The 23594-nt window shown below is 33.9% G+C and overlaps 2 protein-coding genes across 2 annotated transcripts; both read left to right on the plus strand.

The window, feature by feature from the left end:
- The first annotated feature begins 11250 nt into the window (after window positions 1-11250).
- LOC112705035 (uncharacterized) lies at window positions 11251-12252 on the plus strand. Its single transcript, XM_025755895.1, has one exon. The coding sequence runs from the start codon at window positions 11251-11253 to the stop codon at window positions 12250-12252; it is 1002 nt and encodes a 333-aa protein (XP_025611680.1).
- Window positions 12253-14349: 2097 nt separating this feature from the next.
- On the plus strand, window positions 14350-16080 carry LOC140174668 (uncharacterized). The gene is made up of 3 exons (XM_072200156.1): window positions 14350-14621; window positions 14722-15232; window positions 15547-16080. Exons 1-3 carry the CDS (start codon window positions 14350-14352, stop codon window positions 16078-16080), a joined length of 1317 nt encoding a protein of 438 aa, XP_072056257.1.
- The last annotated feature ends 7514 nt before the right edge of the window (window positions 16081-23594 follow it).

Below are 23594 nucleotides of genomic sequence, written 5' to 3' on the forward strand. Positions count from 1 at the left end.
GAATAAAATGATAAACTTTTCAAAGTGTCTATCTCTACTTTTCTTGGCCAAATGAATTTTCTTTTCTTGGCCGAACATATAGATAGTCTACAGCAGTTAATTTAGAAGTATCCTCCCTTCAATTCTCACTCTCACTCTCACTTAACATAACCCTTTGATTCATCATCATGAAAAAATCTTACATGGCTTTGTTATATGCAAAACTTTCACCATTGATCCTAGTACTGGTATTGGGTCAGACTTTGACTTTGATGTAGTTTCTCACAATTGGTTGTTTCTATTTGAATTTTCTTAATTTAAAAAAAAATATTTATTGAGTTATTACATTTTATATATTATGTATGTTCTATGTACTCTCACTAAAAAATAATTACAATAGTAAACATATTATTGATAAAAAAATAATCTAAATAACTATTATTAATAAAAAATAATAAAATAATTTCTAATTTTATTTTAAATATAAAAAGACATCATTTTAAAATATTAAATAATTTCTACTTTTCACAAAATAATTAATGCAAGACCAATACATTTTTTATTAATATTAGTTAATATTTAAACTAATATATTTTTTCCATACAATTATAATTTAAGAATTTAAAATTTAAAATTTAAATTAATCAAATATTAATAAAAAATAATAAATTTTATTGGTCTTATTATTTTTTTTCTTTTAAAAAATTATGTTATCTTCCATAAAATAAATAAGAATAGGGGTAAAAAAAAGACTCCATCTCTGGGCCTTACGTTGTTTATGGTGTTATATATTGTGTGAACTGTCTATCAGGCCTAAACAAAAATATTAGCCCAGTACACATAAAAGAGGGCCTGAAATCTAGGTATTTGCTGAACATTCCGAAAGGTCTATAATTTTGGAAGTAATGATTGTTTTCCCAGATGATTGAAAAAAAGGCCTATGATTCTGTGATCAGCCCTACAATGGTTGTACACCCAAAAAAATCCTCTTGCCCACTAAATAAAAAATGTTCTCCCATAGAAACAAACACAAAATAATCCGTGACTAAGATAGTGTATGAGTGGCAAACCTGTTTGTCTTGTGATAAGTCACATCCAGGATCGAAAATTTTAGTGTGAGTGGAGATGTGTATGTGTGTATATCTAAAACAAAGAACACCACATAGTCTTAAGAGGTCAATACTAAATCGATATTCAAAAAATTTTGGTACTGATAAAATGGAACTTGACTTTTATTATTGATAAAATAGTTTTTGAAAGATTTTAAAATTTGACAAGCGTACTCCTGAATTCGCCAGAGCACATTTCCAGCAAAAATAATGCTAATGTGGCCAATATGTTTTGATGGCCTAGCCAACCCTTTCCTCCTCTCTCCCTTAATTCCTCTTTTCCCAACACATGTTCCCCGCCCCTTCCCTCCCTTCCCCAATAGATTCTGTTGATCTCACACTCTCACTTTTTTACTTTCTCTAGCAACAGTAATAAAACAAGTCTCCAGACCCTCATCATCATCATTATCGTCATTATTATTATTAGAAGAAAAGTTGCAGTAAGTGACAATAGAACAACTTAAGAGTCTACGAATATACATCAATTTCTCTATCATCGCCACCAAACCCACCTTCTCTCTGCCATCAACTCCCACAACTGGTTCACTCCCACCACCAACAACAACCAAGCCATGCTCTTCGACCACCTCCCTTCCTGGGCCCATCACCTTATCACCTTCCCACCTCATCCACACCTCATCAGCCTCCATTCTCCCTCAACCGCTGATGATCGTCAACATGTAACTTCCTGGATAAGATATCAGCTCCCACGTTGACCTCTTGTACTTCCAAGACACCATCACCATTCTCTCTCTCGAATTTTTCTACGTCATTCACTTCACTCCCCTTCACTCCGATTTGCTTCAAGTACTGGTTTTGCTGACGCCGGCTCCTTGGTTCTGATGTCAGGGGAAGCCAGGTACCAATGGAAGCACGAGATTAATCGCAACCCTAGATTTCAGCTCTTGCAAGGAAATGAATTGGAACAATTCAAAAGAATTTCCATTACTCTCAAGAAATTCTGTCCTGATTCGTGAACTGACTGAATCGAAACCAACCAATCCAAATTAAACCAATTTATTATTTTAGTTTTGTATTGAGCTTTTGAAAAGGAAAAAAAGAATGGAATAAATTCAACGATCTCTAGGAAGAGAGTGACACTGCACGAATAGGATTCAAAGCTGCGTCGGGAAGGGGAAGAGTGTGTTAGGGAGGGGGAGATTAGAATTGGGAAGGGGGTTGGTCAGGTCATTAAAACAGGTTGGCCACGTCAACATTGTGTTCACCAGAAATGTGTCCCGACGAGTTCGGGGGCACGCTTGTTAAATTTTAAAGCCTTTCAGGGACCATTTTGTCAATAACAAAAGTCAAGTACCATTCTGTTAGCGCTAGAATTTTTCGAGTATCGATTTGGTATCTCTAATCCTAAATTCGTTTGTGGTGGAGATCTTAGGACAACGAAAATTCATTTGTCTCGAAAATAAGTGTAGGTGAGTTGGTAATATTGTAATGTCTAAGAGCCAAAGCTATTCATCGAGAGATATTCAACTCATCTAACGGAAAAAAAGGGTAAAAAATAATCAATTATAATTATAATATGTGTATATAAAAAATTAATTACTTATATAAAATACATATTAAAATATAAAATATACATCGAAAATGAATTAAACAATATATGTAGTTATACACAAATATATAATAATTTATTTTTAGTATGTATATAATATTTTTGAATCATTTATACTAGACAGATAATAATAATAATAATAATAATAATAATAATAATAATAATAATAATAATGTACTTTTTTGCATTTTTTTTGGTAACGTACTTTTTTTGCAGTTTAATATGCCATTAGTATTCCTCCCGATTAAATCTTAATAATAATGAAATTTTTGTACTATAAGAAATAATCTGTCAATTTGAAAGAAACATATAGGTAAAACTATATATAACTCATCCATGTGAAACATTTACCAAATTTTTACTCCAACAATCAAATATCCTCTACTAAAAAATTTTGTAATTTGTTAATTAAATATTAAGAGAAATATTAAAAGACAATGTCTTAGCTAGGAACTTAGAATGATATATACATGACTAATATAAAGGAGAATAACAAATGACTCTAAAACATAGTCAAATTTTGCAACTAGAAGTTGTTGAAAATCAAATATCATTGGTAGGCTTTTGATGATTTCGTCTTATCCACGTTGGAAAGAAAAGTGATCTGAAAAACCAAATTAAGAAACATGTGTGGCGGCCATAGTCGGTGATCTCATCACCTTCTTTTGAAACGTAAAGAGACAGACCTACATTAGCTTTGACATTTTAATAATTTTAATTAACTTTTTAATTAACATCGAATAAAATTAAGGGTTCTAATAATTAACCTAAATCAGCTCATGCGTTGTGTTGGATAACCCAGACAAAACGAACTTTATATATATATTACTTTGAGAATGTTCTAAGTTCTAACCTAATAGCCTAACAAACCACGAATTGATTGCTCTTTTTATTGTTATTGGAGTGTGTTCATCATATGCCACTTAAATTTAGACTATTGAATCTATACAGATATATATTATTATTTATTAGTTAATTTGGTATATTAATTTAATTCAGATATTAGAAGAACTAAGTTAACCTACACATAAAATTTGAAAAAAAAAATTATCATTGACTCTTGTTTTGCATGTAGCTTTGTGAAATTTAAAAAAGAAAAAGATTAAACTAATATGATAATTTTAAGAGTTTAACTTTGATGGCGTTTTATACCGTCGTACAATTATATTTGTTTTTTTTGATGACTATTCATGTTTTTAATGTAAAATATAATTATTTTTACTTATGTGACGTTATGTAATTAGATACACGTATAAAACTATTTCACATTGATAATGTATTAAAATTAAATTTTATTATTAATTAGTAAAAATTAAAAAATAATAAATATATAAAAAATTTTAAATTTTCTATATTTTTTGATAAAAGCCCTCTCAAGCGGCTCATTATTTTTAATATGAATATAAAGTGTGTAACGCTGGGTTATGAAGGTTTGGGTGGGGGTTAATACACTGTTGTGACAGCGTTAGTTTTTGAAGTTAGGGGAAAAAAATCGTACTATCTGATTTCTTTGTGGTAAGAAAGAGGAACACAAATCGGACGGTCCGATTTGTGTGGAACAAAAAATCTCAAATCTTTGTTTGTATAGTAATCGAACGGTCCAATTTTATCCAAGCAATTTTTTATTTGAATATAACGCTAATCGAACGGTCCGATTTCAGTTCTTTAAAATATTTGAAATGGTAAAAATGCGGTCGGACGGTCCAATTTCTTTGTTTATATATATATACACTCCCAAAGTTGGTCGAACTCTCCATTTCTTCTTCGTCTCTCAATTCTCTCTTCTGAAACTCCTTTGGTTCTCTTTTTTTTTCATTGTTTCAACAGAAACAATACTAAGATTGAGAGTGTTTAATGTGAATATATCATAATGGATGATAGAGTGATGTTAAAAGTCATAGATAGATTTTGTTACAAACAGTTGAAGGAGTGAAATTTGTATGTGAAAATCCATTAGATATCGTTATTCCATTCACATTGTCGTTTGAAGAACTGAAAGGTGTAATTTGTGAGAAGATGGATTCTCAAATATCTAGGAGAGTGTCGTGCATTTTGTACAGGTATCCTATATCCGTGTTTGGTAGGTTCGTTCAATTTTAAACCAAATATGTAACTGATGAAGCGAGCATGCAAGAAATGTTTTCAGTGTATATTGAAACTCGCTCCCAATATCGTCTATCGAACTGTATATTGAGTTCGAACAATCTGAAGCAGACCGAAATCAAACTGACAGCACTTTGGAGGCAGACGTGACGGAGGTGGCAAATGCACTAGCAAATCAGCATCTGTTTGTGGAGCCTACTTTCATGCGCTCGTTAGATTTGGAGGCCATGCATGCACCGAAATTTCCTCAGTATATGAATGTAGGTATGTATTTTTGATACAATGTATAATAGATAAATATTGTAGATCGATTAGGTAACATGACCAACATGTGATCCGTGGAATATAATTTATTAAATAGCATTTGATTATTTATTTATTTAGTTAAAGTATAGGATAATTATATATATATATATATATATATATATATATATATATATAAATCATTCGTGTATATTTTTTTATTTAGTAAATAACATTTGATTATTTATTTATTTTTATTTATTAATTAATTATGTATATTTTATAATTTATTAAATTGTATTTTGTATGGTTATTAATTTATTATTACTTATTTATATATATATTTTAGATAACTACAAATATTGATTTATAATTTATAATTTATAATTTATAGATAAATTTTAACTGTTAAATCATATATTTAATAATTATTTATCAAAGTGTGATTATATTTGTAGCAGAGCTTTCTATTATGGTGGATGGTGAATTCATCGCGAGAATGGAATTCAATTCTAGGAAGGCAGTAATTAAGACAATGAAAGATTATACAATCCGTTGAGGTTTAAATTATCGAGTGTATGAGTCGAAACAAACAATATTCTATGCTAAATGTACACAAAGGCGCAGGTTGTGATTGACTGATCAGGGTTAGTAAAATGTGCAAGAAGTACTGCTGGGAGATAAGGAGGTATAATAGTAGTCACACTTGTATTAGAGCCACCATTTCTCAAGATCATTCGAAGCTGGATTCCAATACAATTACAGAACCAACAAAGTCCTTAGTAGAAGTTGACCCATCTATAAATGTGAAATCATTCATTGTAAAAGTACAGTCGAAGTTTAACTACACTATAAGTTATCGCAAAGCATGGTTACCAAAGCAGATGGCAGTGGAATCAATTTTTGGCTATTGGGAAGCTTCGTATGAAGCTTTGCCGATATGATTTGAGACCATGTGTTACAATGAGTCAGCAGCAGTCATTTATTTTGAAACAATGCTTGCGTACCAGAGGGATGACTTGGTTCCTAATATCCGTGTACTACATCGAGTCTTTTGGAGTTATTACCCTTGTATATGAGCATTCAGACACTGCAAGTCAATAGTGTAGGCGGAATTTGTTGTAGTGCGGTACTCATTTGTATGAAAAATATAAGGATTATTTGTTGGTTGTAGTTTCACAAGATGACAATAACAATATCATGCCTATTGCATTTGCGATAGTGGAGGGAGAGATATCTGAGGCGTGACACTTCTTTCTTAGTAACTTATGACATCATGTGGTGACACATGACAGTGTGGGCTTTATCTCCGATCAACATGAGTCTATCAGTTCAGCTATTGCTCATAGTATTGGAGTCTAGTCTCCTCCTAGAGCTTTTCACATGTTTTGTATCAAGCATATAGAATCCAACTTCTTGAGAAAGTTCAAGGCTTCGTACCTGCAGAAGCTTATCGTCATCATAGGTAAATTTGAATACAATGAAATTTGTTATTGTTACAGATACTGTTATAATGCATGTTGTTTATAGTAGGCCTTTTGTTTATCATAGGATATTCGAGGACGGTTCACGAGTACGAGATGCGTTATCAGCGATTACGCGAACGGGGTTTACACTAACTGGCTGAACTGGATCCCACGTGAACAGTATGCTTTGACATTTGATGGTGGATACTGATAGGGTCATATGACCACCAATCTAGTAGAATGCATCGATTCGGTCTTGAAAGGAACACGCAATCTCCTAGTCACTATATTTGTTAAGGCAATATTTTACAGGCTTAATGAGTTATTCACAAGAAAAAGAGCCAAAATTGAGACTTGTATTAATGCTGGACATGTGTTCTCTAAGCTTGTGACTTCCAAATTACATGCGAATTAGTGGGCATTGGAAGACATCTAAGTTAGTTGCTTTGATAGACAGAATAAGGTATTTGAAGTACGTGAGATGCCGAGTGGAGTGGAGTATGTAGTTAACCTACGTCGACAACATTGTGACTGTGGTGTATTTCAAGTGGACTGGATTTTGTATCGACATGTATTTGCTTGTTGTGCAAATCAGCGGCTGGGTTGACAAGTGTACGTTCATGACGTCTACAAGATGGACCAAGAAGAGTATATAGAACTAAGTTTAGGCCACTAGAAAATCCCACAACGTAGCTTGTTTATCATGGATCTCGATTCGTAGACAATCCGTTCCTCACACGGGTAGCCAAAGGTCGGCCAAAGATAATCCACTTTTTAAATGAGATGGACATTCGAATGTTGTATGCACTAAGGCGCTATAACCAATATAAGATCGAAGGCCATAACTGTAACAGATATCGTCAATGCTGTGGTACAAGTGCAGGTCCAATCACCCAATAGAATTTCTACTGTTGTTGCATTGTCTTTATGATGTTATTGTATGACTTTAGCATTTATGATATTATTGAATGACTTTGGCATTAAGATATTATGGTATGACATTGACATTTCACATATTAATATCTAAAAACCTACAAAATGTAAGTATATATCACATTAAACAAATATAAGCATAATTAATTAATTAATAAAATTTAACAATATCTCATTCTCATTATCACATAAATAATATAATATAATTATATTAACAATTATACTATTAACTATTCGAAATATATTAACTACTCGAAATATACTAAATTTATGTTACAAAAATTTCACATTTATATTTATTAATTTCTAACAATAATTAATAAAATTTAAATAAATCCAAAATATTAATCTAATTATTATTATTACATCCATTAAAGCTATATTTTTTAATATATAAAACCTATTTATTTTATAATAATTATTATTCATTATTTTATATTTATATAACTAGAATATAATATTAAACTCCTCAATATTATTATTATTATACATATATATATTTTTGTACCGCAAAAGAATTTGTTAATAATCATAAATAATCTATTAAATCCATATTTAAAATTTGCTGTGACTAACATAATTAATTTATTACCTAAACTAGACTAACTGTCACAATAATAATAATAATAATAATAATAATAATAATAATAATAATAATAATAATAATAATAATAATAATATACCTCAATTAATTAATTACTTACTTACTTCACTAACTAAATTATTATATTTAAACAATTTCAAAATTTTCACTTCTATTACAATACATACAATAAAATAAATAGAGTAAAGTATTTTTTTCGTCCCCAACGTTTGGGGTAAATATCAAAGTTGTCCCTAATATTTGAATCGTCCTATTTAAGTCCTTAACATTTTAAAATTGACTCAATGTTGTCCTACCGTTAAGAATTTGTTAACGAAATTGACCAGATTAAAACATTAAGACGATTTTGAAATGTTAGGGATTTAAATAAGACGAAAACATTGGGGACGAAAATGATACATAAAAATAAATTTTAATTTTATCTTTCACTAATATCAATCTTTTATGGTGCATATTTATTCAATTATTTTTAATCACATTTAAGTAAATTACACTTAATCATATTATTTTGATTCTAAATAAATTATTTTTTTTATAATTTTACTCTTAAAGATTTTTACTCATCATAAAATATTTGTAAAATTACTAGAATCACATTACTTTATTGTATATTTATCATTTTTTCTCCATAAATTTATGTATTAGTTATTCTACAAACATTTTATGATGAGTAAAAATTTTTAAGAATAAAATTATAAAAAATAAATTTATTTAGAATAAAACTAATGGGATTAAGTGTAATTTACTTAGGTGTGATTAAAAAATAATTGAATAACTATGTACCGTAAAAGATTGATATTATTGAAGGATAAAATTTAAATTTATTTCTATGTATCGTTTTTATCCCCAACGTATTCGTCCTATTTAAGTCTCTAATGTTTTAAAATCATCTCAATTTTGTCCCACCGTTAATTCCGTTAACAGATTGCTAACGGCAGGACAACATTGAGTCAATTTTGAAACATTAAGGATTTAAATAGGATAATTCAAACGTTAGAGACAATTTTGAGACTTATTCTTAAGAACAAAAATGATACTTTACTCAAATAAATATTAATTACACATCTATCTAACTAACAAGACACAATAATTAATAATTAAATATCTAAATAATATATTTATAATAATAATTAATTTAATTATTATTCAAAAATCTTCAAAATTTATTTTATTTTACTGTTGGCTTCTAACAATTAATAACAATATTAATACATACCTATAATCCACTTAATAATAATTATTATAATAAACTAATCTTTAATGTTCTCATTATTATTTAGATTAAATCAAATTATTTGATAATAAGAAGTTTACGTAATTAAGATGATAAAGATAATTAACAATGTAAAATTTTAGACGAATAATTTTTTTATTTTTGGTCTTTTTGGCATTGTTGATTTTTGTTTCTGCTTGCAGGCAGCTTCTTGTTAAATTTTTGCAGCTTCAATAAAAGAAGAGAAGGGAGAAATGTGGAGTTGGGTATGTTGGAGAATGGAGAGTGAAGGAGTGAATGAGTGAGAGTGAAAAGATGAAAGGGATGGGTGAGTGGGGTTATTTTTTGCTAGAAAATCGAATCGATCCGATTTATGTACTTCTAAATGGTGTAATGGGACCGTCTAGTTACTCTTCTTCCAAGCAAACCGTTCGATATTTTCATTGTAGTCACCACAATTTCCAAACCCCAATAAACTCAGTTATACACCATGTTTAATTTTCATATCAAAATTAGAAAAGTGCTCTCAAGCTTCTGTAGAATACAAACCCAGGAGAAAATAAATAAAGGTCTTGTGATTTTCTTGCTACTTTGGTTAAAAATTTGAATCGTTTGTTTGCTTTATTAGGTAATTGATTACCAACTTTTATGTCAAGTTCCCGCGTGGCTCTATACCTATATATTCGGTTGAAAAGGCAAACGTGCATGATGACGCCATGATACTATGCATATGGTTGATATTATTTCAAATTCAAATTTAAAATGCAGAAAAATTCTATAATGTTTATCAGTTAGTGTTAAATTTTTATTTAATTTATTTTTTAATAAATTTTAAATATTTAAAAATTATTTATTTTTATATTTTTAAATTAAATATTAATTTTTAATAAATTAGACAATATTTTTTAGATTTTATAGCAATCAACTTGAAATGTATGTGCTAAACTCTGTTAAAAGAAGAGTAGTGATAATGATGACGTATGTACTATTCACCATCTTATTCTTACTTATTACAATCAACGATGTAGGTGCGAAATATGGAAAATATATAACATGATGGGTAGAATTTTCTTTTGTTACCTAATCTTGTTTTAATGCATTGTTACTGACTTATTTTACACATGCTCGACTTTTTAAGCATTAGTTCGACCTAGCTACGAATTGTATTTGCCACCACCACTAGACATTTAAGTCACAAACTTTTCTTTGAAAAGACATATTGACGTGTACACCACCAAATTCGGAGGAAAACTCAAAACTTGGTTATCAACCTAAAAATTCGGATAGACTGAGTAAAGCATAAAAACTTCCAACTAAAACGCGAACAGGTTAGCAGCGTCATCCACAATCACGGAACTCATTCCCTCAGATTCAATCACGTCTCTGCACGGATCAAAGATATCAATAACTGCACTTACCTGATAATTCGAAACAAACCAACACACCACATGCCTATAAAACCAAACCTAACCCAACCACAAAGGACAGGTCACAGAACTCATTCTTACTAATTATTCTCTACTCTCTTATAACTCACATACTTACTTGAGCGTCGGAGTGTCTTGTGCAGGTGCTCCCGCCGCCGTGTTTCAGAGAATCGAGGTCATTCCGCACCATTGAGCCAATACGACGTATAGCTCAGTCAAGGAGTCAAGTGCTCAACTGGAAGTCATATACCTCGGCGCCCTCAGGACGGAACATTTGGCACCCACCGTGGGGCCCGAAATCTAACCCCACTCTATTTCCACTTTCCCTTTTTTTTATTTTCTACTTCTACGCAGGGTTCATCAAGCTGGTGACATGGCCGACAACGGAATTCATCAACCCAGTCAGGCCGAACTTATGGCCCAGATGGCCGAACTGCAAGCAGAAGTCAAGAGACTAGCTGAGCTATCCACTCAGAGCAGTAAACAAGAGGAAGGCAACTCCAAAGGTTCAACCCAAGGCGGAGCCAAACTCATAGGTGTCAACCCCCCAAGGAAAAGCTGACCTTGGACAACCCGTTTTCTAAAGAAATCACGAACTTCCAAATGCCAAAGCATTTCACACTCCCTTCCTCTCTCGAGCCATATAAGGGGATTGGTGACCCCCGGGCTCACATTAAAAAATTTCAATCTATGATGTTTTTTAATGGACCTAATAACGACCCTGTGCTTTGCAGAGCTTTCCCTACTTATCTAGACGGGGCTGCCCTACTTTGGTCTTCAAAATTGTCTGCAGGATCAATCGCTTCCTTTGAAGATCTGGCTAGGTCTTTCATCGACTACTTTGCAGCAGCTCGGATCTATGTACATGGATCAGACTACCTCAGCACCATTCGCCAGGGCCCACAAGAAAGCTTGAAAGATTATATAACCAGGTTCACGGACGCCACCATGGAAATACCTGACCTAAACCCTGCCGTCCACCTGCACGCCCTCAAAGCCGGACTCAGGCCCGGAAAGTTCAGAGAAATAATCGCGGTCACCAAGCCAAAAATACTGGACGAATTCCGGGAAAGAGCAGCAGGACAAATGGAGATCGAAGAGCTCATAGAGGCTGACAAAACCGAAAGGAGACCAAGAAAAGAGGACGACAGACCCCCCAGATCAACGAACGCTAGAGACCTCGGCAAATCATCCAAGCTCACCCCAAAATTCGATAACTACACCAGATTCAATACGAAGAGAGAAAAGATAATCAAAGAAATACTCAATGCCAAGATTATAAAACCACCAACCAGAGCGGGGAGCTACCAAGATCAGCGATTCGTTGACAAAAGCAAGCACTGTGCCTTCCACCAGAAATATGGCCATACAACCGACGAATGCGTGATAGCCAAAGATCTCCTGGAGAGATTAGCACGGCAGGGCCTCTTGGATAAATACATCAAGGGGCAAAAACACAGGGAAAGCAACAAGGAAGAACGTCATCAGACCTTGGCCAGCAAAGACGCCAACAAATGGCCGAACAACAACCCACCTAAGGGGGTCATAAACTGCATATCTGGGGGATTCGCAGGAGGCAGCGAAACAACCTCAGCACGAAAGTGAAGTTACCGTGCAATGCTGGCAATCGAAGGAATAACACCGCCAAAAGATATGCAGGATCTAGAAATCACTTTTAACCAAGCCGATATATGCTCGGCCGCCCCTCACACAGACGACCCGGTAGTAATCTCCATTCAAACAGGCGACCTTCTGGTAAGAAAAGTCCTTTTGGACCCAGGTAGTAGTGCAGATGTCCTATTTTACTCTACTTTTTCAAAAATGAGTATATCTGAAAAACTAATACAACCCTCATCCGGAGAATTAGTAGGATTTTCTGGAGAAAGAGTGCCGATCAAGGGCTATATATGGCTAAGGACCACAATGGGAAACGACCCGTTGTCAAGAACCTTGGACATACAATACCTAATAGTCGACTGCCCTAGTCCTTATAACATTATTCTCGGAAGACCTGCTCTGAACATGTTCAGAGCAGTCATATCTACTTATCATCTATGTGTTAAATTTCAGGCACAGGGCGGCAAGATAGTGACAATACATTTTGACCGTCAACAAGCTCGGCAGTGCTATAATGCGAGCCTAAAAAGACCGGACACAAGCCCGAAACAACGCGAAGTCCAATCAATACAAGGCACGGAAGTCTTGTCCTTGGCCGAGCTTGATCCTCGAGGGGACACCCAAGAAAGACCTCAACTAGCAGACGACCTCCAGAAGATCCAACTGACCCATATACCGGAACAAATAACATACATCGCCCAAGCACTACAAGGACAGCAAAGGTCGGAACTGATAAAATTATTGCAAACAAACGCCGACCTGTTCGCCTGGACCCCAGCGGACATGCCCGGTATAAGCCCAGACGTAATTTGCCATAAATTGGCCACCAACAGGACTAGCCGACCTATAGCTCAGAAGAAGAGAAACCTGGGAGCAGAAAAGTCAAGGGCAGCCTTAGGAGAGACAGAGAAACTCCTCAAAGCCAACTTCATCAAAGAAATCTGCTTCACTACATGGCTTTCGAACGTAGTAATGGTAAGGAAAAATTCAGGTAAGTGGCGCATGTGTGTCGACTTTACAGATTTGAACAAGGCATGCCCTAAAGATGCTTATCCTTTACCATGCATTGATAAACTCGTAGACAATGCATCAGGTTTCAAAAGCTTGAGCTTCATGAATGCATACTCTGGCTACAACCAGATCCTTATGCATCCAGAAGATCGAAGCAAGACTGCATTTATAACGGAACATGGTAATTTCTGCTATAGAGTTATGCCATTTGACCTAAAGAATGCAGGTGCAACTTACCAACGATTGATGGACAAGGTATTCCAACATCAAATAGGTCAGAACATTGAAATTTACGTCGACGACATGGTAGCCAAAACCACCCTAGAATGGTCACACTGTGACGACCTCAAAGAAATATTGGAACAAGTCCGATTATACAATATAAGGCTCAACCCAGAAAAATGCGCCTTTGGAGTACAAGGAGGCAAATTCCTCGGGTTTATGCTAACCTCATGAGGAATTGAGGCGAACCCTGAAAAGTGCAAAGCAATACTCAACATGGCAAGCCCTAAAACGATGAAAGAGGTACAACAATTAGCAGGAAGGGTAGCCGCACTTTCTTGATTCCTACCAGCAGTATCAAGCCGATCTTACCTGTTTTTCCAGACGATCTTAAAGAATAAAAAATTCCAATGGACAGTAGAATGCGAGAGGGCGTTTGACGAGCTTAAAACCATCTTATCATCACCACCCGTACTACAGAGACCCATAATCGGTAAACCTCTATATTTGTATTTATCCATTTCCAATCATTCTATAAGCTCGGCTCTTGTCATTGAGATAGGAAAGACACAACAGCCAGTATACTTCGTCAGCAAAGTCATGCAACCGACAGAACAAAGGTACCCGAAGATAGAATAGCTAGCCTTAACACTCGTGACCACGGCAAGAAGACTAAGGCACTATTTCCAAAGTCACACAATAATAGTAAGGACAAATCACCCATTAAGGCAAATATTAACGAAGCCAGAACTGGCCGGACGCCTGACCAAATGGTCGATCGAGCTTTCAGAATTCGACATTCAGTTTCAACCTAGGTCGGCCCTGAAAGCACAGATCCTCGCCGATTTCATCATGGAATTAACACCTGACGAACATAACAAAACATGGGAGTTACATGTGGACGGAGCGTCAAACCGAGAAGGAAGTGGAGTCGGAATAATCCTAAAAGAAGGTGACGGGGTAATAGCCGAACAAGCCCTCCAGTTCCATTTCGCAGCAAGCAGCAAGCAACAACCAGGTCGAGTACGTGGCCCTCATAGCAGGACTCAAGCTCGCACTAAGCCACCAAGTACAAAGCCTGACAGCACATTGCGACTCCCTCCTGGTGGTTCAACAGATCCGAGGTGAATTCCAGGTAAAAGATCCCTTGCTAGAGCAATACTGGCTCATAGCAAAGGATCTCATTTCAAAATTCAGCTCATTTACTATACTGCATGTGCATAGAGAACAAAATGTTAGGGCAGACATATTATCCAAACTTGCCGCCACTAGAGCAGATACACAAACATCGGCACTATCACAACTCACACTCACAAAACCAAGCACTGAACTATTATACATAGAAAATATTAACCGCCTACATGATTGGAGAGCACCTTTTTTGGAATACATAAATACAGGTACCATACCCAGTACCGAGCCCAACCAACAACATTTCAGACGTAAAGCGAGCTTCTACACAAAGATAGCAGGAGAACTATACAGGTGCGATTTTTCGCAACCATTGCTAAAATGTTTAAACAAAGATGAAGCAAGAGAAGTAATGAACGAAATCCACAAGGGTGTATGCGGAAATCACATAGGAGGACGAACTCTCGCTGCAAAAATAGCCAGGACAGGATATTACTGGCCGACCATGAAAAGAGACTGCTTAGCAAAAGTCAAGGCATGTGACAAATGCCAGAAACACGAAGCCATCTCCACAAAACCGGCCGAGGTATTGCACAGCATGGAGGTAAGCTGGCCTTTTCACAAATGGGGACTTGACATCCTCGGCCATTTCCAATAGCACCGGGACAGGTAAAATTTCTTTTAGTATCAATAGACTACTTCTCAAAATAGATAGAAGCACAACCCTTAGCAAGAATAACAGCCGAAAAGCTATGATCTTTTATATGGAAAAACATAATATGCCGATTTGGAATACCAAAAGAAATAATATCAGACAATGATAGACAATTTACAGATAATAAGCTCGGCTCGTTTTTAAGAAATTTTAATATACAACATCATTTTAGCTCGGTCGAACACCCACAAACCAATGGGCAGGCCGAAGCTGCTAACCGAGTTGTGTTACAGGCGATCAAGAAAAAGCTCGATAACGCGAAGGGCGAGTGGGCCGAGCTAATACCGAAAATATTATGGAGCTACAACACCACAGTACAAAACACCACGAGCGAGACACCCTTCAGGCTAGTCTATGGTTCGGAAGCATTAATCCCTGTAGAAATCGAGATCCCAACATTAAGAGCCGAACTATACGACGAACAACATAACACAAGAGCCAGAAACGCCGAGCTTGACCTAGCCGAGGAAGATAGGGAAATCGCCGCCATCAAACAAAGAGCCCAGAAACAGCTAGCAGAAAAGAAGCACAACAAAAGGGTTGTGCCGAGGATCTTCTCGGAAGGTGATCTAGTTCTCAGACGAATAGAAGAAGTTAGACGACCTCATTCACACGGCAAACTAGCCACAAACTGGGAAGGCCATTCCGAATATCAAAAGTACTCAGAATGGGGGCTTACCAACTTCAAACACTACAAGGCAACACAATGTCGGGGAACTGGAATGTCTCCTCCCTGAAAATGTACAGATCATAACTTGTACAATTAACGAATGAAGGCACTCTTTTTTCCCCTTAGAGTTTTTTTCCCAAAAAAGGGTTTTGCCTAAGGAGGGTTTAACGAGGCCGAACGCACAACACATTCAAAGAAATACGAATGACTATTTTTAGACAAACCTAATTCTAACCCACAAATCCGAAAACAATAAGCATATGCTAAATCAATCACAATAAAACAGTATTTCAAAACATGTCCAACACATGGCCAGAACAAAATACACCATTCAAGTTACAAAACAAAATAAAAAAGACCAAAACATCGGTCTACAAAGTCAAACTCGGCCAAAACAAAAAGTTACAAACAGCTACGAATCAAGGAGCATTCTCGTCATGCTCCTCAGCAGTACCATCCACGATCATCTTCCCACCAACCACGATCTTAGTCACGTCCAAAAGGTCACAATTAAACTCAGGAGCCAAGAAGGAGATTTGACTAACAGCGCGATCGAAACCAGAAGAAAACATCTCCATCCCTACCTCCTCCAATTCGTGAACCCGAGCTGTTAACTTCCTTTTGGCAACATCACTCTCCTTGATCTCAGCTTGCAACAATCAAACCTGATCCCTTAAGCGTCCAACCTCGTCCTCAGAATCCTTTGCCCTGGTTACAGCACTAACCACGGCATCATCCTTTTCTTTCAAAGACTTCTCCAACTTGGCGACTTTTTCTTTATAAGACGCCTCAAGCTGAGAAGCTTTATCTACCACCTCTTGTTGTTCGGCACCTATAAGCTCGACGGTATGACCAATACATAACAGGCGAGAGGAAACGATCTAAAAAGAACCACGAAGTGTAAGAATCGAAGACCAAAAGAAAATAGACCATAAAGAAAACCGACCTGAACAAACTTCCCAAGGGCCTCCACACCAACCCTTCGAGTCATAAGCATGTCCCCTGGGTACTGAGACGCCCTATCCGAAAGCCCAGCAAAATCAAATTGTTCATTCCACAGAGACTGAGAGCTCGACCCAGGAACGAAGCCATGGAGTCTTTTCTGACGATCAAAAGCAGCCTCACCACCTCCCCGAGCCTCCTACTCGCCCTCCGAGATAATCTCCAACGGCTTCTCATTTTCATCCCTTTTTCTCTTGTACGAAGACGTCGGCTGAGCAGCGGAATGAGCAACTTGACCACCATCTTCCTTCTATACCCCCGCACCACCACTACTTTTCTCTTTCTTTTTCTTCAGGAAAGACTGAAACTTCGTCGGATCAATAAGAGGAGCTCGCCCACCTGACAAATATCAAAGATTAGAAAACACTACAAACCTCAGCAAAACTAATAACGGACAAACAACGATACCTATATACGCTTTCAAGCCCTCATTATCACCAGAATCATACAAACGCAGAAGATCGGAAATTGATAGACACTCTCCGGCAGCAACACCCTCAACCAAAAAATCCAAAAGAGACTCTTCCTCCTCGTTCAACTCAGAAGCCTCAAGAATCTGACTCGGCTCAGAACACTAGTAAAAAGGAAACCTCTCGATAAGCTCATTGTCCAAATAGAACGGGTACTCGGCCTCGACTGACCTAACTTTAACAAACAAGGATTTAAAATTCTTGAATGAAGATTTGTACAAGAGAAACAAGGAACGACCCGGGAAACTACTAAGACAAACCCACAGACCTTTTCGAACACCTTTTGACTGAAACAAAGAAAAAAATAGTGGCAAAGAACAAGGAAAACTGACGAAATCCATCAAACACTCAAAGGCACAAAGAAATGCCCACGAATTCAGGTTGCGAAGGCGCGTAGTTAAGCTGCGTAAGAACGTCACACTGGAAAGAAGTAAAGGGAAATCTCACACCAAGCTCAAAGATACAGGGGGTATACATATAGAAATACCCCCAATCGCCTCTCCTCTCACAAACCCTATCAGTATCAGAACAGGGAAGAAGCTCAACAGCAACAGCAGAACCAACCCTAACAATAGTCAAATTACCCAAATCAGATATGGACTCCGCAGTGGTAAACGAGGAAGAACGAGTCTTAACGTCGTCATTCACCCAATGATACGGGTCGTGTTTCCTCTCTTCAACCACTTTTAACTTCTCTCTCGCCATAACAGTAATAACAAAAGGTAAAAGAAGAAAAACACTAACCTTGCGAAGACATGAGGAAGGGTAAACTGTAAAAAAAAGGAAGAAACGAAGCAGCAAAATGAAGAGTCCCGAAGCGAAGTGCAGCTATTATTACAAAGCCCACTAAATTAGTGGGAACCTTAGTCAATAACTATCGTCAACGTGGGGAATCAATCCACATAATGTCACATTAAATGAGTCATGGGAATAACCAAAGAGTCACCCCAATTTCCTTTCAAAATCTTTCAAATGGGCCACAAAGGCCCAACAGCAACAAAAAGCTGTTGACCCACAAAAACAAAGTCAGCAACAAATCAACTAAAGTTCGTCCACTGTCCTTACATACAACACTGGCCGAACTCGGGAGCTATGACGTGTACACCACCAAACTCGGAGGAAAACTCAAAACTTGGTTACCAACCTAAAAACTCGGATAGACTGAGTAAAAGCATAAAAACCTCCAACTAAAACGCGAACAGGTTAGCAGCGTCATCCACAATCACGGAACTCACTCCCTCAGATTCAATCACGTCTCTGCACGGATCAAAGATATCAATAACTGCACTTACCTGATAATTCGAAACAAACCAACACACCACACGCCTATAAAACCAAACCTAACCCAACCACAAAGGACAGGTCACAGAACTCATTCTTACTTATTATTCTCTACTCTCTTATAACTCACATACTTACTTGAGCGTCGGAGTGTCTTGTGCAGGTGCTCCCGCCGCCGTGTTTCAGAGAACCGAGGTCATTCCGCACCATTGAGCCAATACGACGTATAGCTCAGTCAAGGAGTCAGGTGCTCAACTGGAAGTCATATACCTCGACGCCCTCAGGACGGAACACATATATTTCTTAATTTTTAAGTATGTTTGGTATGTATTTTTAAGGCACTAGAAATAAAGATAATAAGAAGAGAAACATATATTTTTTGTATCTTTGTATTGAGTTTGATTATTGATGTGTACCTCATTAAACTCGGATACAAAGTCATGACTGAAACCGAGCTTAAATTCCGGAAATAAACAAGTTACAACAGAAATCTTTGACCGAGTCATCCTTATCTCCTAGTCATTATCCACAACAGCATAAATCACTACTCAAACTAGGTTACAACTCTGCACAAGTTGCAGATACTAATAATGGCACTCACCTGATACATCGGAGCAAACAAAGCCTCCCACTAATGCGCCGCTCGCCTATAAAACCTCAGACCACACAACCCATGAGGTCACGAAATTCATTCTACTTTATTTACGCTTTATCTCATATAGTTCACATACTTACTTGAGCGTCGGAGTGTTTTTTACAGGTGCTCCCACCGCCGTGTTTCAGAGAACCGAGGTTAATCCACGACAACCCCTGGATGACGTCTAGCTCAGCCGGAGGTCCGAGCCGCCACACGGAAGTCACATACCTTGGTGCACTCAGGACAGAACAATTATAATAAACAGAATTCATAAAATGTCTTTACAAGACAGAATATATATATAAAATACAAAAAGAGTAAATCATTTTTTAAAATAGTACATGAAAAATTTTATCGTTGACTAAACTAATTTTAAAAGACACAAACAATAAATAAATTTTCTAAAAATAATTAAATCTAATAAAAATAATCATTCGTCAAATAATTTTATTTACGTTAACAGAAAATATTGACATAGTAAAACAGAAATATATAATGAGGTGAAAATACAACTGTGATATACTGATATGGCATCACATTTTATATAATTATAAAAAGTTATCTCAAATTCTTAATAATTTTTATAATTAAAAAATTACAATAATTAAAAAATACCTAAACAATTTGGTATATTCACTATTCTAAAATTCCTTCGTCTTCAACCAGTTATGTTTGATGGTGAATTATTTCAATTATACAAATGGAAGAGCTCGTTCTTTAGGAAAATAGAGATTCAAATAGCATCTTTTCTGTTTTCTGTTTTACATGCACGTGCTTGATATTATGGACATTCTATTTGTGATTTAGCATAGATATTGCATGAATCACACTTTATTTTTTAGAAAAAAAAAAAAGAATTATTCTCTTGGCTTAGAAGATGATCATGGATTTTTGGGGTAATAGGTAATCATGATGAGGTGAAAATCTCACCAAGCAACTTCAATATTAGAACTTCTAATATTGTAGCGTATTTGTATATTTTAGGGTGAAAATTTAGGTGCACTCGACTTCACGTGAAGTTAATAGATGAGAACGGTTAAATAATTTGACTAATTTAACTAAATTTTCATTTAACGACTCTCAATTATCAACTTCAGGTGAATTTAATTATATTTGAGTTTCCACCAAATTTTAGATAGTGTTACAACCTAAGATTATATTATTTTTAATTAAAAATAAAAAATATTTTAACTTATATTTTTTCTCTTTTACTGTCTTTTTAATCTAACTAGATTCATTTTTAATATTTTCTTAGAGAGAGAGGGGTTACAATGATATAGAAGTAAAAAAAGAGAGAAAGAAAGTAATTTAGGATAGAGAAGAGAAAGAAAAAAGATAAATTCACAATTATAAAGAGTAAAAATATATTGATCCAAACTATTTTCATTAAATTTGTGTCTTTATTTATTTTAATTTGCTTTGTCTCTCTTTATCTCTACTTCTAATATTTTAAGAAAAAATTATAATTTTGTTTTATTTTTATAAATTCACTCCACACATGATTATTTTGTATTATATATTTGAAAAAACTTGTAAAAAAAAATAATGACATTATTAAAAATAGAAGTTATAATATTCATTTTTCAATTTTAGGATACAAATCAAACACACCATGTGATCTACCATTACCATTTCATGTATGTCCTTTTCATCTAACTTGACAAAATGGACTAATTAAATTAAAGTAAAAAATTATATAATTTATGCGCTTTGTTAGCATTATGTCATTTTATCAGTGTCTATCTAATTGTTGTTATGTAACACAAAAGAGAAGAAAAAATGCTCCATACAACTAACGTTAGTCAGATTTTCCCGCGCTACACAACATGTGCTCTTAATACCAACTAATATTTGTGAGATTACGAAAATATAAATTTTTTAAAATTACATCAATTTTATTTTTATATTATATAATATGGTAAAAAAAATTTATATAATTAAATTATTTTTGAAAAAAGTGGTAGAAAATAAAAATTTTTGTTGATTAAAAAATTAAAATTTTTGTAAATAAAAAATTAAATAATAAAATTTTTAGTTATTATTTTTATTTTTTATTAAAAATTAATTTTAATATTTATTATCTAAAATTAAAAAAAATTAATGGTTATATTTTTATATTTGATTAGGTGTTGAATTTATTATATAAATTAAAATAATTAATTTTTATGCATATTATTTAAAAAATATTTTTTTCTTTAATTAAATATTAGTATAAAAAAATTATGTTGATAGTTATAAAATTAATTCATTTTTTAAACAATTGAATGTTGATTCTAATTATTAATCACAACATTAATATTGTATCTAAATTATATGTAATAAATATTTAAAAGAAGAGAAATAAAAATATATATTTAATAAGATAAATATTAAAAATTTGAAACTAAATAAAAAACTAAAAAAATATGTATATAATAATAATATTTTTTATTATATTTAATTATAAATTTAATGTATTTTTTATGATTTTATGAATTTATTTAAATTATATTAATTTATTAATTTTATTTTTGGTAGAATAAAAATATAAAAAAATAGAGAATGATAGAGAAAAAAAGAGAAAGATAAAGAAAAAGGAGAGAGTGTGTTTGTTCATTTGAAAAAAATATTTTAATTGTAATAAAAGAATATCTCATGATATATTTTAGTTTATCAAATTAGTAATATAAAATATAAATTATAAGTTATATATAGAGTGAGAATGATCGAGAAAAATAGAAAAAAAAAAAGAAAGATAGATAAGATTATACAGAAAAAATATTTATTAATTTTTAAAAAAATATTTCATCCTAATTTTAATAAAAAAATATTATTTATATTTTAATTATTAAATTAATAATATAATAAGGATTTTATGTAAAAAAAGAAGAAGAAAAATGCTCCATACAACCAACGCTGGTCAGATTTTGCCGCGGTACACAACATGTGTTTTTAATACCAATTTTTGAAGGGGGAAAAAACATTACACTGTCATTTAGAGTATTTAATCTTCATTTAAAATTGAAAAAAGTCTTTTATTGAGACAACTTTTTTTCATTTTAAATCTCTAGCAATAAACAGTAAACACTAGACTTTTGATTGATCATCCTAGTCAATCTCACAGTCAACACTCATAATTAATTTCTTTATTGCTAACAAACAGTAACACATAATTCATTTTATTTTCATGTACATGGACATATGAACAATAATAATAATAATAATAACAACGGAAAAAATCGCTATCCCTTGGTTTTCATGAAATGGTAAAAGTGACCTATCACCGTCATATATAATCATTGATCCATGACTTGTAATCTTTTTATTCATAAGAAATGTATATATTATTACTTATTAGAACAAAATAATAAAAAGTAGGAGATACTTTCCTTTCCTTACGTTGAAAAGCCAAAATTGTGTTTGTGACCTACCCCAAACCTAAGAAGACAATTTACTTGTAAAATGGTTAATTCCAACAGAATCTCGCACACACCAAAAGAAACAAACAACGACATATGCTAATCCCAAAAAATTTCATCAACGGGTCCATGGAATCTAGGCCCCACTTCCACCGTCCGATCCCCCGAATCAGAAACCATTAGAATCAATCCGTACCGTATAAGAGGGGCTCCGCTCATTCATGGGCCCCACTTCACGTGCACTGCCTGCCATAACCGTCCAACTCACATACACTGCTCCCATAATTTTATTTTAAATATTTTTCTCTCTTCTTTTTTCTTTAGTCAAAATTCAAAGTCTTTTTCTAAGATGGTCTCTTCCAATCACTTTGTTCTTTTAAAATATTATATGCATTATTTTTTATGAATATTATGTTTGTATATTTTTATTTTTTTTATATTAAGAATGTTTGATGCAAAATTTATGTTTGACAATATAAAAAATATTAAAAAAACAAATAATTAAATTAATTTTTAATAAATTTTAAATTAAGTATTTGATCTTAATAAATTTTTATTATTTTAATTTTTTTTAAGACAAATTTGTCATTTTATCAAAAACGACTAATATATTTTGTAAAAATATTTGTCGAAGATCTAATTATCATAATTAATTCTGTTAAAAATTTATTTATCTAATATATATTAAAAAATTTATTAAAAACAATAGAGAAACCACTCTTTATATTCTCAGATAGTTCTAAAATAATAAAATAAAATTTTATGAAAACCAAAATATGTGATCTAAAATTTC

The sequence above is a fragment of the Arachis hypogaea genome, chromosome 8, assembly GCF_003086295.3.
Source record: "Arachis hypogaea cultivar Tifrunner chromosome 8, arahy.Tifrunner.gnm2.J5K5, whole genome shotgun sequence".
NCBI classification, from domain to species: Eukaryota; Viridiplantae; Streptophyta; class Magnoliopsida; order Fabales; family Fabaceae; genus Arachis; species Arachis hypogaea.